At 48.7% G+C, this 16058-nt stretch overlaps 1 protein-coding gene across 1 annotated transcript in view; it reads left to right on the forward strand.

The window, feature by feature from the left end:
* Nucleotides 1-9833: 9833 nt before the first annotated feature.
* The window catches only part of TRAM2 (translocation associated membrane protein 2), an 82590-nt gene continuing 76365 nt past the window's right edge, over nucleotides 9834-16058 (forward strand). Inside the window, exon 1 of the mRNA XM_047733023.1 lies at nucleotides 9834-10097. Coding sequence (XP_047588979.1) covers nucleotides 9978-10097 — 120 coding nt within the window. The 5' untranslated portion in view covers nucleotides 9834-9977. The remainder of the gene's footprint in view (nucleotides 10098-16058) is intronic.

Raw genomic sequence — 16058 nt, forward strand, 5'->3', positions numbered from 1 at the left:
AGAGGGGGCTATTTCAAAGGAATAGGCCCTTGCCACAGGGCTTTGGGGTAGCCCTAAGCATGCTGGCCAGCCCCAGGCCCCTGGTGGTGCTGTCCTGGCTAGGCAGAGGAGCTCTGTGTGGTCTAAGGAAAAGCCTCCTTGGAGAGAGTAATTTCAAAATCAAAAAAGAAAAAAAAAAAGCACAATCAACTCCCTTTTCCAGTCTGTTCCAACCCCAATCAACAAAGTACAGTATGTGCTATTGAAAAATCACGTCTCAGAAGCAGTGCACACGTTCTGACAGCATCTGCCAAGATTCCGAAGAGGCTGATAGAAACAAAAGTGTTCCATTTTCGTGTTGTATAATGAGGAGATGGAGTCCTTGCACACCTGTTCCGGCAAGACAATGATGATGTTATTATAGGAGACATTGTGCTGCAAAGATCATTCCTCTCTCTCCTGCCCCTGCCCATCACCAGCCTCACTGGGCGCTTCTCCCCTCTCCTCTCTTTACCGTCCCGCTTCTCCTTTCTTCTCATGTTTCCTCTCTTGCTTTCCCCTTTCCTGGTCTCTCATTTCTTTCCTTGCTTGGCATGCCCTGCCCACCTTGAAGAAACCCAGGGGACAAAGTAAGGAATTCCCATCCTACCAAGAGGTGGGGTGCTGAGAAGGCCAGGGGCTCGCTGCTAGGGGTCCGTTGAGAGAGGAGAGCCTTTGTGTTGCTTGTCACAGTGCTGGCAGTTCCTCCCATAAAGGGCCCATTCCCACAAGTCAGCAAGAATCCTTGAGCCTAGTCAGAGAAACCTCTGGACCGGCCCGGTGCCACCCTCATCAGCATGGAATCAGGAGAGATAGCAGTGTGACTAGCTATTTCCTGCCAAGTAGACAACAAATGGAAAGTGCTGAATGTATTTAATATCTAGGAATATTCCACATTGTAATTCGATACTTTCTGGATACATAATTGATTTACAAAGGAATGAAATTTCAATGTTGGAATATAAGCACAAAGAATCAGAATGTGGGAGTGAATTTCAGGGTGGAGGGAGCCTTCCTTGATTACTGTTTTTCAACTCATTCATTCATTCATTCATTCTTGGCAACAAATATTCACATAGGACCGACTATGTAGCCGAGAATGAGCTGGTTCTTAAGGCACAGAGATGGAAAGCTATAATTCTTGCCTCTTAGGGCCTTAAAGTCTACCCCAAGCCTAAGTTCTACCCAATCTCAATATAGCTTTGGTCTTGAACATATCTCCTATGTGGAAGTAGAATCCCCTTTACTATGGAATTAACTTGAGCACCAATGTAAAAATGGAATGGTATGGATTCCTGTATATAGATCCATTAATCCACCCACCCATCCATTCTTCCATTCCATGCACTCATCCACTCTTCCATTCTATTTGCCCATCTATCTATCTACCTACCTACCTATAAATCTATCCATCCACTCATGTAGGGAACAAAATGCTACGTACATTCAACCATCCACCCATCCACCTTTCCATTCATCCATCTGTCCACCCATCAATCCATCCATCCATCCATCCATCATTCTTTCAAGCATGCAGGAGGTCAATTACTAGCTCAGTGGGAATCAAGGATCACCTAAACAATTACTGTGGTAAGGAGCTAGGCAAAGACAGACGCCAATAGTTGTATGTAGTGTCCATGCTTATCAATTCACAAGTGAATGGTTTCTGAACCCTGCGCTGTGATCTGAAAAACACAGATGGGGTGAATTTCAAGGGTTGTTTGTGAAGGTTTATTGGGAATTGGCTAGATTTAATCAAGATAGTGTCTATATTTCTAGGAGTCTAGAGAGTCTAGTCTAGTCTAGAAAGTCTAGTCTAGGAAAGTGTAGGAGAGAGTGGCTCAGGGAAGACAGTGGTTCATGCCCATCTTTCCAGGGAATTCTTGCTATTGGGCTCGTCTTCAGTGTGATGGCCCCCTGCATCACAAAGGTCACTCTAACAATTACTGCTTTCTCCCTAAACATGAAAAAACTAAGGATGAGCATTTTTGTGGGCAGCTTAAGTTCCCAATATAGTTTCAATTGAACCATAGCCCCCTAAGTTGGAGAAGTCAGTGCAAATCAAGGTCTGAAATTATTCTCATGTTTCCCAAATGTTGTATTCCAGTGTTTTTTTCTGCTGTGGGAATTTTGACTGAAATTTACATTTTTCTAATGTCAACTTGAGTTGTGACTCTTTTAAAAAAATGCTCCCTTCTTCCCATATGTCAGGTGGCACATTCTTTAGTCGTCTGGAATTAATCTGTCTCTAGCTGAATGAGAGCTGGAAAGAGGAAATAGGGGACAGTGGTTAGAGCCCTGCACGGTCAGGAGTCCTGGTTCCCACGACTTGTTCTGCCACTGAGTCACTAGCTGACACTGGATAAGTGACTCGGTTTTTGTAAGTTACTGCCTGTCTGCTAAAGAAGAGCAGGCATGGGCTGCAGAGAGAGTGCTGGGGGCACTGGGCTAGGAGGGGAGAGGCTCTTATCTTTGCCCCAACTCACCAAATCCTTATTAACCTTGGCAACTTTTTGGGCCTTCGAACTTCCTTGATCTCTAAAAGGAAGGGAGTGGAAATATAATTTTTATAGTAGTTTCTAGTACCTGGGATCTTAATTCCACTCACTCTTATATTTAGCATATTGAATGCCTGGAGCTGATCATTTTTAGCTCTCTGCTCCTCAACATGAATACAAAATTCACATATAATCACGACCTGTGATATGAAACAATAATAATGGCAGGTTGCATTGTTTCACTGTTTTAAATTTTAAGCACATATAAAAGCTGCACGTGGTCACACAGAATGACAGAATTGAAGCCACACGTACTCTTTCTTCGGCTCTAAAATCACTGTGCTAGATTTGTTTCCAATTTGTGGTTCAAATGCAAGCTTCCGAAGTACTCTTGGGCTGGGGACATGACTGGGCTGGAAACAAGCTCAAATGATTCCAGCTGGATATGAACTTACTCAAAACAAGCGTGTACATCTGAGACCCCGTATATTAGGGGTCGACCGTATATATGAGAGTTACTAGGATTGTATATATGAGAGTTACTAGGATTAACCCGCATGTAGAAAGCAACATTTATTAAAAGATAAATAATAAAAACGTGCTAAGTTGGAACTTACATTTTTATTATTAAGACTCAACAACAGCTACAACAATTGCTTAGAACCTAGAACTGAAAGACTTGGGTGAGGTCCCGTGTTTTTACCGATAACATTGTTTAGAATTGCTATAGTGATAATACAAAAAAGCCTACCCAATTTTTAGGCACTTTTGTCACTTACAAATTTTTTAAAATTTTGAAATAATTTTAGATTTATAAGAGAATTGCAAAAAATGAGATAGAATTCATAAATCTTTCACCTAGCTTATAGAAGAGTGATACAGTTATTGAAACATGGAAATTAAAACTGGTACAATGCTATTAACCAACCTACACGGTGTGCCTGGGTGGCTCAGCGGGTTAAGCCTCTGCCTTCAGCTTAGGTCATGATCTCAGGGTCCTGGGATCAAGCCCTGCATAGGGCTGTCTGCTCAGCAGGGAGCTTGTTTCCCCCCTTCTCTCTGCCTGCCTCTCTGCCCAGTTGTGATCTTTCTCTGTCAAATAAATAAATAAAATCTTAAAAAAAAAAATCTACACGCTATCCGGATTTTAGCAGTTTTCACTAATGTCCTTTTTCTGTTTCAGGGTTTTTAATCCAGGATACCACATTGCATTTAGAGGTTTATCATTGTTTTAAAATTCTTTTTTTTTTTTTTTTTAAGATTTTATTTATTTATTTGACAGAGAGGGGCCCAGCGAGAGAGGGAACACAAGCAGGGGGAGCACGGGAGAGGGAGAAGCAGGATTCCTGCCAAGCAGAGAGCCTGATGCGGGGCTCCATGCGGGGGCTCAATCCCAGGACACTGGAATCATAACCTGAGCTGAAGGCAGATGCTTAACAACAGAGCAACCCAGGGGCCCCTGTTTTAAAATTCTTTATAAAGCAACTCCTTAGTGCTTGCTGCCGGGGATGACTGCTTTTACAGCTCTGCCCTTCGTATACCATGGATTCCACTAAACTGCTGTGATATTGGGGCAAGACGATCTGGTGGCCGTGAAGCCTCATTCTTTGGCGAAAAGATGGTATGGAGTCTGATATCATATGCTGAGCCACCAGAGCACAAACCATCCACTGTGTCAGGCTGGAGATCCTTCAGCCAGACCCTCCAACAGTAACTGTTAGGGGTAGGACATTGGCAAGGTTCATGTTCCTTCCATAAGAAATCAGAAAGCAAGGATGGTTTGGGGCAAGAATGCAGTGTGTCCTGTGAGGCAAAGCTGTGAAAATATATAGAATAAGAAACCCTGAAAAAAATCACTGTGCAGATCCTCCTAGATGCCTGCTCCACACCCATTCTCCCCTTTTCTCTTGCAATCAGAATTTTTGTTTTATTCAAGTAAGGGGTAGCCAGGATCTTCAAAGGAGGTGTGAAATCTCTGCAAGCTCTCTGAGGATGTCTCCCTGGGGAGGTTAATCCAATTATGTCAATTCCATTTACCTTGCCAATGGCTGGTTTAGGAATGGGCATGGGGGTGCATTACTGGCCAGTGAAGCATTAGGAGAAATCTGAGGTTTCTGGGAAAGTTTTCTTCACTCTTCAAAAGGCCCCTCTCCCCCTTGTCTGAATTTTGGGTCTTGTTGTATGAAGGAATGCATACAGAATACCTAGAGCTGTCGCAGTCACTTTGTAACCATGAGGGACAAGTTTGAGACAAAAGCAAACACAGAGTGGCAAAGTGGGAAGATAGTGAGATCCTAGTTTTCGATGAATCATTTACTTCTGGGAATGAACTAACTCAGGACTTCTTGTTATGTGAGAAAATACATTTTCCATTTGTTGGGGATAACGGTTACCTTTATACCAGCCTAGGCAACAGCACCTCTTATTCAATCATTCATTCAACACACACTTGATGAGAATATGCCATATGGGATTCTTGTGCTTGGTGCTATTGGAAAAGAGAGCAAATGGCTAGATTCCTGCCCTGAAGGGTGACACTATTCAAAGGCAGGGTGGGGGGTGATAAAACTCATAGACAAATACACTGCAGGAGAACGTGCTGCTACCTGAGAGGTATGTACACAGTATGGTGCCCACGTCTCCAGCCCAGTGCCCTGAAGATAGCTTCAAGAGGGAAGCACGGTCTTTATCTTTTTTTTTTTTTTTAAGATTTTATTTATTTATTTGACAGAGAGAGAGATCACAAGTAGGCAGAGAGGCAGGCAGAGAGAGAGAGGGGGGAAGCAGGCTCCCCGCTGAGCAGAGAGCCCGATGGGGGGCTTGATCCCAGGGTCTTGAGATCATGACCTGAGCCGAAGGCGGAGGCTTAACCCACTGAGCCACCCAGGCGCCCCAGCACTGTTTTTATCTTGAGGGCTGGTTACCATTTTGGCAAAGGTACATGGAACAAAGGCCTTGTGAGGGGAACAAAGACATGAAGATTGGAAGCTACATGATCTGTTCTGGAGAGAGGGGCTACTCCAATTTAGTTAAGAGTTGGTGTGGCAGAATTATCAGCAGCCGTGAGGGGACAGGTGGAGAGACAGACCATATGGCCCTGATCAGTGCCAGGCTTTAGGAAGCCTGAAATGCTACAGGGTGGTCTAGCAAAGGGAACCCTGTGCTGACCTGCTGGTCTGAGTCCTGGTTCAGCTACCCACTAATTATGTGGCCCTTGGTCATTCATGTGTCTCAGAAGAGCGACAACAGGGGTTGGTAATAACTGTCTTGCCTTCCTCACAGGGCTACTGTAAAGTGCAATAGAAACATGACAGGTAATTATTTCCTCCACCTCCAGATGTAACTATATATTCACCCATTCTTAGGTCCTTGCCCCAGCCTGAGGAGTTTTCCTTCAGCTTATGGTTGGAGCTGTTCTCCTTGATTTTTTCAATGATCTCTAGTATTATTTTGAGTATTTTCAGTTCTGCCTTTTCTCTTTTGTTTCTTCTCCAAACACGCTCCAATCTCAAAAAAAAATGTAATTTAAAGATCCTGCCTTATATCCTCTCTATCCCCCAAGACATTATCAATTTCCCTTTTCCTCACCAAACTTCTCCAAAGAATAGACTACTCTCTCACTTCCTTTTCTCATCTTCTACCCACGGTGAAGCCCACTCCAATGTCCATTTAAAAATGGCTCTTAAAAAAAAAATGCTCCATAATGACTGCATTCCATAATGCATTCTCCATAATGACTGCATCTAGGGGCTTCATTTTGTTTGCATCCTGCCCGATTTACCCTAGCCTTGTGAAATGCCTGAGTCCTGGCTTCCGGCACCCCACACTTTCCCTTTTCTTCTCCTCCCTTCTCGGCTTGGGGTTCCCTACTTAGGATGCCGCTGCCCTCAGGCTTTTTCTCACTCACCACACTCTCCGGGGATCACTTACTTCCAGCCTCTCGGCTTCAACAGTCCCATTGCAGAAGAACCACAAACACCTTTAATTCTGGGTTTCCTTCCCTAACTCCAGTCCAACAACCATTTTTACCTGAACTGTCAAAGTGGCGATTTGGATGTCTCGTGACTCCTCAAGCCCAGCTTATTCAAAGGTGAGGCCATCTTCTCCTCTTATGCCTGATCTTTCTCTATTGTTCTACAAAAATTTTTAAATTATTTTTTATTTTTAAAAATATTATATTTATTTATTTGACACAGAGAGAGAGAGAGCGAGCGCGGGCCCACAAGCAGCGGGGAGAGGAAGAGGAAGAGGGAGAAGCAGGCAGGGAGCCCGATGTGGGGCTCAATCCCAGGACCATGGGATCATGACCTGAGCGGAAGGCAGCGCTTAACAGACTGCGGCACCCAGGCACGCCCACATAGTTCTTTTAATGACACCGCCATCATTTATGTCATCCCAGCTTTAAGTTTTGATTCCTTTCGGGGCACCTGGGTGGCTCAATGGGTTAAAGCCTCTGCCTTCCGCTCAGGTCATGATCCCAGAGTCCTGGGATCGAGTCCCGCATCGGGTTCTCTGCTCAGCAGGGAGCCTGCTTCCTTTCCTCTCTCTTCTGCCTACTCGTGATCTCTGTCTGTCAAAAAAATTTAAAAAATCTTAAAAAAAAAAAAGTTTTGATTCCTTTCACTCCTGTAGATCTTATATTAAAGCAGTTCCAAATCCGGTCAAGAGGTCAGATGGGACTGCAGTCGGCTGGGACTGCGGTCATAAAGACTTGACGAGGGCTACAAGATCTTTCCAAGGTGGCAAGCCTGGCAAATTAGTGCTGGCTGTTGGCAGGAGGCCTTGGTTCTTGGCCACATGGACCTCTCCATAAAGCTGCTTGAGTATCTTCACAATGTGGAAGTCGGCTTCCCCCAGAACAAGTGATCTAAGACAGAAAGGGGGAAACAAAAATATCTTTCATGACCTAGTCTTGGGAGTCACACACCATCACTTATGCCATATTCTATTTGTTAGAAGTGATCTGCCAAGTCCACCCACATTCGAGAGGAGGGATCAATTGCCACTGCTTGAAGGGAGTATCAAAGAATCTGAGAATATATTTTAAAACCACCACACATGGATTGTCTTATCTTTCGTCCCTGGTAACTAGCACAGTGTTTGGCACTTAGTAGGTGCTCAACAGATATTTCTGATGGAATGGTGTATTAAAGGGGGGGATACTGGAGGCAGGGTATCTGTGGGTAATTAGTGTGGGCCAGGTGAAGAATGTTGGGTTGGGGATTGTTGGGAGGTTGTTCTGAGGTGCTGAGATTCATAGGCTCCATGACCGATTGGATGAGGAGTTGGGAAGAGGTCTGTCTGGGGTTGAAGATAGTTTTGAAACTAGGACTTAGGGGGGTGCCTGGGTGGCTCAGTGGGTTAAGCCTCTGTCTTTGGCTCTGGTCATGATCCCAGGGTCCTGGATTGAGCCCCGCAGCAGGGAGCCTGCTTCCCTCTCTCTCTCTGCCTGCTGCTCTGCCTACTTGTGATCTCTGTGTGTGTGTGTGACAAATAAGTAAATAAAATCTTAAAAAAAAAACAAAACAAAAACAAAACAAAACTAGGACTTAGAGATGGCTGGGATGGCTGAAGAAGGCACCTAGTGCTTCCTCCCTGGGGTTGCGAAGTAGTGAATACCAAACCATGCATCTAAGAGCCCTTTGTCTAGTTGTTCAATTGCATTTGAAAGGATTCAGGGCTGGCAGTCATCAGTATGAGCAATGTCTAAGCTATCCACTTTACATTTCTTATTTATAAACCTGGAGGTTATAATTCCTAACTATCTCCTGGGACTTTCAGCCTGAACACAGTGTAAAGAGGTTGACAGTATCCCACTTTTTACAAGAAATTCCCACCATGAAATCCTCTACAAATGATCATGGGGAAACATGAGTAAAGTATTAGGTTGAACCCTCTGAAATGCTGGTATTCTAGTTTTGACCTATAGAGAAACTGATTGCATAGGGTTCAACCTAATAGATGTGGCTGCAGTTTGAAAATATGAACACCTTTTCATAGATGAAAAATTAAGATGCTCTACAGTTCTTGATCTTTCTATTCCTCATGAGACTTGGGTGCAGCTTGAAGAAAGGTCAGCCTTTAAGTTAAATGTTTAGTCGAATATAGGCATTACTTTCTCATTTCCTGAAGTCATACAAATTAAAGACCAAAGGTTGTATGCTAAATACTGACAAGTGAAGAAACTTCAGATGTCAAATTTATCTAGGAAGTCAAGGCCTGTCTCAAGCACATTTCGTACACGTGCCATGTTTAAGAAATCGTATTTACTTAGAAGTGAAATAACTGTGGACCTAATGAAAAAGAGAATAGGAATTAAAGAGTTCTTTGTTCATTTTGCATTTTTGCACATCTAGAAAGTGATTAGTTGGTTCCTTCATTACTGGTAGGAATGAATCCAATATTTGCCTATATAAATTAATTTATTAAAAATACATTTTGTCTTTTCCAGGAGTACTTTTAAAACTTAATATTAAATAGAAACTTTACATGAGACAATGCCTTCTTTTTTTTCTTCTTCCGTGTTTATTCTTCAGAGCAATTAATATTTGAGGCAGACTTTGGGTAAGACGTGTAGAACTAATTTATAGTAGCACAAATGTCTCAGAAGTTAGTAGACCTGCACCCATTCATCCACTCCCCTCATTGGAAAACAGGCCGGGGCAGGTTTTTTTTTGTTTGTTGCATTATTCCCAGCAATCCGAACCGTGCCTAGGTCACTGCCAGCTCTCAATAAACACTTGGTTGACTTGATTCATTGATCATCCGTGCCTGGCGCTGCGTCCAGCGGGAAGGCCCGCCGGCAGCCCTCCTCCCTCCACCGAACCTGCGCTGCTCTCCGCCCCGCAAGGAGCATCCGGCTACCCGGCCCACCCCGCTCGGCCCGGCCGCGGCCTCCCCGGCCCTTCCCTTCCCGCGGAGGAAGAAGCGAGCGCCGAGAAGTGGGAAACCCAGGCCCACTTCCTGTCCCGGCAAGGCCGGGCGTCAGCGCCCCCCGCGGCCTGCTCCCTGGGCGCGGCAGGCGGCCGGGCCACAGCAGCGAGAATGCGGCGAGGTTCGGCGGTGGCGGCGGCGGCAGGCCCGGAGGCGGGTGCCGGGCCAGGGTACCCGGACCTGGGGAGCCGGACCGCACTCGCCGCCCCGCGCGCCGGCACCGCCCCCTGCGCGTCCCAGCGGCCAGAGGGTTAAGAGCACGGGGGGCGGGGCCGCAGCGAGACCGGCGCGCCGAGTGCGGGCCGCGGGTGGGGAGGGGGCTGCGGCCGGGGGCGGTTCCGGGCGGCGGGGGCGGGGGCGGGCGGAGGAAGGGGGCGGGCCCCAGAAGTTGTTGGGCGCTAGGCCGGCGGGCGGGAGGGCGAGCGGGGCAGCGGGCCGGCGGGCGGACCGGGCCGGGGCTGGAGAAGTTTGCGTGGCGGCTCGAGAGCGCAGGGTGCGGGCCCCGCCGGCCGCTGCGCGCCCGCTGCCATGGCTTTCCGCAGGAGGACGAAAAGTTACCCTCTCTTCAGCCAGGAGTTCGTCATCCACAACCATGCGGACATCGGCTTCTGCTTGGTGCTCTGCGTCCTCATCGGGCTTATGTTCGAGGTGAGCGAAACTGGGGAGGGGGTGCCCCCTCTTGTGCGTCGCCCGGCGTAGCCCTGCAGGTCCCGCGGGTCCCCGTCAGAGCCGGGGCGCCTGGCTGCCATGTACGCTCTCCGCACCCCGGCTTTGTGCACTCTGCGCCCCCTTGGCCTCCTGGTCAGCCCGGACGCCACCCCTCAGCTCTGTGCCCTGCCAGCCTTGTCCTGCTCTGCCGCCCCCTTGAGCACCCACCTTATCCTGCAGCGTTCTCTGCAGCCCTGGATCCTAAGCCTGGCCTTGAATCAACCGCAGCGCTGCCACCCTGGCCCGACTAGTGGGGTTTCCTTTCTGGTGTCCTGGAGTCAAGCCCGGAGACTCCCAGACCCGCGGTCATTGCACAATTCCCCCTGTTAGGCGGTGGCCGCCAGCTAGCTCCCTCTGGCTTTTCCAGTGGGAGGGACCTTGACTCTTTTCCACGTCTCACCTGGTTTTCCAGCTCTAATGCATCCTCACGTCTGGGATATGCTCAGAGTGTTCACGTGTGGTCCTGGCCCCATCCCAGCAGTGCCCTTCTGCCATCCTCCTGCCCCTCCTCCCTTTTTTCGCCCTTGCCTAAAAGGCGAGGTTTCATATACCCTTTATTACTCTGTGGACTGTTCATTTAGATCCATCTATAGTGGACCCAGAACTTCTCCCCTGTTACAGGGGCAAGGAGAGGGACAGGGATAGTCTCTGTTTTTAGGGGAAAGGTGATTCTCTCAGAGCTATGGGGGACAAGGGCTGGAGAGAATGGGTCCTCACCAGGATAGCAGTGCCCTGGTGTGGGCCTCACCAAGCAGAGTTTTAATAAGGCACCTGGGGGTCAGAATCCAAGGGAATGATTCTCTGCTCCGGAGAGGGAGAAAAATGTGATATCCAAAGTGGAGAGAACTGGAGAAAAGTGAGTATTGGGCTTACTCTGGTATATCTTGTCTCAAGAGTGAGATTATGTGAGTGACACTCCCCTCACGCTCATGGATGATGTCCCCTTTGAGGCGTGCCTGGTCCTCCCTGCTGGGTTGTGTTGCTTATCTGTGTTCTTGGGCATGGGTTAGGAAGCTGTAACCATTTATAAACAGCCTTGGAATTGGAGGCTTCCCAGTGTGGCTAATTTCTCCTTCAGGAGCCCTCTCTCTCTCCGTTCCCTATCTCCCCTCTAAGGATGACAGGGGTTCTACTTAGCCCTGAAGCTGTCCTCAGGCTGGGGACACTTTCATGGTGGCGATTCAGGGTTGGATGTGTGAATGCACCCTCGGCTGGGCTTCGCAGTCTGTAGGAAACAAACCTGGGACCAGGATTGTGGTCTGCCGTCCAGATTTTGCTAGCGCTCCTCCACTTCTGTCCCTCTGTCCTTCCTTCCCCCACCCCACAGCTCTCATGGTATATTCATCCTGACTCTGTCAAGCCAGGGTCGTCCCTGGGTCCCCGTCTCTGCTCTGTCACTAGTCAGACTGAGGAGTTGACTGCAGCCTCAGTTTCCTCTTGGCTAAAGAGGTTAGTAAAACCTGTCTTCCTCACAAGGTTATTGAAAGGTTTAACTGAGATCATGTAAGTAATAGAATAAGAGCCCAAACAGAAGCTACAAATGTGAAAACATGTCGCTTGCTGCTGAGACCCTGTACTGTTGACCATAGCTTAATGAAACTTAATGAAATACTAGCTTAATGAAACAAGAATTTTGTTTGGTGCAGCCCATACCCTCAGTATCTGTTTGCTGTCCTCTGTTCTTAAGAGGCCTCCCAGCGCCGTGTCACCAGTCTTGGAGGGTGTGGTTGGAAAGACACACGTGACAGCTGTAGCCCTCAGAGCCACAGGCCCTTCGGCCAGCGGGGTCTCTTGCATACTTGCACCTCTGCTGCATTGCAGGCAATTGCTAAGGTTCGTGGCTCTGTGGGTTTTATCTTTGCTTAAAAGAGCTGCTTAGGGTTTGAGCTCGGTACCTCCTTCCCTGTCCTGCCTTCAGTCTTGTGGAAGGTCCAATGCATGAAACTGGAACTTTGTGGCAGTTGAAAAGTGCTAGGAGCCCTACCTACCTGCCAGAAGAGAAAGGTCCAGGATGGAGGACATAACAGAAAAGCCCCCCATCCCCCGTCTTGGGATTGGCCTGGAGAGTATGGAAAGGGCCCTGGCAGAAACGCACTGCCAACTGACTCCCTCTTCCCACCACCCTCTGTCTGCCGAATCTTAGACCAGCAGCCGTTGGCTTAACAGTGCTGGGCACCTTTTCTAGAAGGTGCATCTGAGGTCTGTTGTGGAATTGTCCATGTATGCTCGTATACGAGGACAGCACGGGAATTACTAGATCTTACTTAGGGTCTTCTGGGTTCTCCCCTGGAGGTGTGGTATATGTAGGGATGCGTATGGTGGGGGAGGGGCAGTCCAGCACTTAACAACCTTTTTCCTAGAAGTGAGAACGGAAGGGAGTGGAAAGGGAAGGGGAGATAGGGAGAGAGGATGTCAGGCTCTGGGGTTTCTAATTTGGGCAGAGCTAGAGTTCCTTCATTCAGAAGCTGAGTCAGGAAAACACAGTTATGATTCTTCCCACAAGGAGTGATTCTCCTGGCCGTTCCTCCCTGTGGGGTCCTCTGCCCAGCCTCTTCCAATGAGCTGGACCCCTCTGCCTCCACCCCAGGCAGCCACAGCCCCTGGCATCCTGGCTGTTGGATCCTCCCCAATTCACCCTCAGCTTGCCAGCATTTAGGGGAGGCCTTCATTCCCCATGCCCTAGGACCCTAGGAGATGATGACTCCAGATTTCCTCCCTGGGGATCGCTTCCTTGGGGATCACTTCCTTTGGGGAACACACATGAAAGTGCCCCTCCCTCCTTCTTCTGGTTTAGTTTCGGGCTGTCCTAAAATTCCTTCTCTCATTTCCAGGGTGGGGGGGGCAGGTTCTTTGCCCTGCACCCAGGTTTTCTTTCCATTCCGCAAGGCTGTTTGGAATAGAGCTGTTCTGTGCAGTCACAGCACTTGGCTAAAAAATGTCAGGAATGTGGAGCTTTATTTTCCCCCTCCTTCCCTTCCAGCTTTCTCTTTCTTAACTCTGCTTTCGGGGGGAGTTGGTGCAAGTGGGAGTTTTCTACCCAGTGGTTTGGTTCTTTGGTCCTGGTGGTGGTGGAGTCCGGCCTGACCCTCCTTCAGGGTGTGGGCGGCCCGCCTGGGGGTGTGTGCGTGCGTCAGATCAGAGCAGCCTTCCCCTCCCCTTTCCCTTTGCTTTCCCGTGGCCTGTTCAGTGCCACGTTTCAAACTGAAACAGGCAGGGGAAGAGGAAAACTCTCTCATTAGTGAATGGAGAATGAGAAAAAGGCGGGCGGGGGGTAGGGGGCGTGCATCGAACAGAGAGGAAGCAGTTATACATTACCTCTAAAATGTCATTTTGAAACAGAAACTTTTTTGTTAGTTTTAAAGCTCGTTTGCAGGCTCTGTGACAAGGAAATATTTCTACAGTCCTAGGCCTGTCATTTGTAGATGCGGTTCCCAGTTTGGTCTGCCATGACTTAAGGGTTCGGGCCCCAGAGCTCTTTCCCAGTGGTGGCTGGTTTTGCTGCTTTTAGGGGTAGTTGCGATAGGGCTGCCTTCTTCCCTGTTCCTGACACCGTGATTGACTTGTCAGGATGACACGTGTGCTGCGTATACAATGGGAGTCCTGTTAGTGCATGGACTCCGTGGCACGGGTTCACATCCTCCCAGACATACGGATCAGCGTTGTAACCCAAAGCCAGGTGCCCGTCCCGTCTGTTAGCCTCAGGAAACAGTTCTGCTTCCATTGTGCTTCTATGAAGGAGACGCAGGTAAATGGCACCAGCCTGTGTCTGCGAACATCGGTTATTTCTTTGACTGTACCTTCCAGTGCACTTTTGAAGACGTTTCTCCACCAGTTTTTATAGCTTTTGACTTTATGCAGTATCCTGTCTAGGCTCTGACGTTGACGACCTTCAGTGGTGGTCTAGAGAAATGAGCCCAGGGAAACCGAGAAGGGTTACTCACTCTCTTGGGTGCCCTTGTTCTGTGGTTGGATTTCGCTTAGTGATCTGAGCAACGGAGCAGAATTTGGGAGCTAGTTCTTCTCCTGGTCAAGCCTCACATGTTAAGCCTCACCTATGGAACCTAATAGCCCATCAGCCATCCCAGTGTCTTCCCTTGGCCAAGATGTGATATCCAGAAAGGTGGCGTTGATCATTTTGTGAGTTTTAGACCCTTATTTCAGGATGAAGACTGAGACCTGTAAAAAGGCCTGGTACTGTGCCCGGCCCACGAGCTCTTGATCAATGGCCTCAGTGACAACGACCATGCTGATTGCTGCTCTCCTTGGCTTCATCGCTGGGTCTTACCAGCACACCTTCCACCATCATACTGACTCGTGGGCCACCGGGGCCACGTTTCATTTTAGGAGTGACATGTGTTGCCGTGAGACCTTGCCCTCGTGATTTCCAGTGCTGGCCACTTGCTCACCAAAGGGGATTTTTGCTCTACTCTGGGTCCCTCTTTTCCCCAGGTGGCCTGGGGGATGCTGCTGCTCTTGGGAGAACATCTGTTTTCTCTGTGACATCCAGTGCATTAGAACAAGGGCTGTGGGTCCCTGGGCAGCTTCTGTCAGCCGTGCGCAGGAGTCAGAACCGCGAGGGGACCGCCCTGCACACTAAGTGGGTGCCACTTTTCTCTTGCTCGCTCTGTTTTCTGAGCCCTCCGTTGCTGCTTTCTCGGGGGCACTGTCCGGACCAGTCACAACAGAGCTCCTCAGTCCTGACTGTTTGTAGAGTACATGTGTTGCTATGGTGAAAACTTCACTCTGGCAGGCATGAGCTCCCTTTTGATCTGCTTCATCGTGGGCAGGGGCCCCAGAAATCACTCCGTCGCAGAGCTGATGTGCCTCCTGTTCCCACCCTGGTAAACGATGAAGCCAGAGGGTTGATAAGACCGGATTAGAGTTCCCAAACGACAGAAGTGTTTTCTAATCAGCGAGAGCGCTCTTAGCAGGCTTCAGTGGGAAACTGCCCGATGCTATCTCTTCACCTTTTCATCCAGCGCCCTGTATCTGGTATCCACTGGTACCTAATGGTTAAAGGAAGGGGGGGGGTGGGGAAAAGAGGAAAAGAAAACAGTGAAACTACTAACATAGCTCCTGACATAGCCCTTCTTATTTCACGGGCAGACCTTTATCTTTTACACAGTCCCTTGCTCTGCCTTGATTTACCTCTGCTGTCTCAAGTGCCCCATAGTGGAGGAGAGCCCAACCCAACCTCGTCACAGCTGGTTGGCGTTTCGAGTTCATGGTGTGGTTTGAAGAGCTTTGCAGGCAGCTCTTCTGGCCCGCGTGGGTTCACACAGCGTTCCTTGCTTTTCAGCAGAGGAAGTGGAGCCAGATTGGGGGGCGGATCTGAGGGCCCCTGAAGCCCTCTGGTGAGTTTGCGGGAGCCCAGGGTTAGGTGAGGCACTGCTCCGTGGCTCTCCGCCCGAGCCACGTTGCCTCTTGACGGCTTCCCTCATGTGTCTTGAGGGGTTGGCAGCCCTTTCCCTCTGTGAAATGCTTTACTAGCCTCACCCTGTAATCTGGATGGTTTATGGGGGTTGTCATACCCATCCAGAGCCTGGCTTCCAGAGGAGAGACTTGGCCAAGGACCATTCCCTCCGAGTTAGAGCTGGAGCCAAAATAAGAATTCAGCAACGTCTGGCTCACATTTAGAGCTCAGCCCTAATGCTTCCATGAACGAGGAGTCTGTGGAATGTAGCCACAGGCTGCTTTATTTTTCTTTGTCTGAGCGGAATCTGTTTATTACCTGGAAGTAATGTCTGCAGGTCGTTGTTCCATTCGGAGGTTTTTCTGCCTGGAACAGTCACTGAAATGTGCATCTCCCTGAGCGAGAGACTACTGAGAGGGACCCAAACCCTGTATCCCACGTGAACATAGGCGAATGGGCGGGGGCGTTACCTGCCGTGAAAGTTACTG

This window comes from Lutra lutra, chromosome 6 (assembly GCF_902655055.1).
Source record: "Lutra lutra chromosome 6, mLutLut1.2, whole genome shotgun sequence".
Lineage (NCBI taxonomy): Eukaryota > Metazoa > Chordata > Mammalia > Carnivora > Mustelidae > Lutra > Lutra lutra.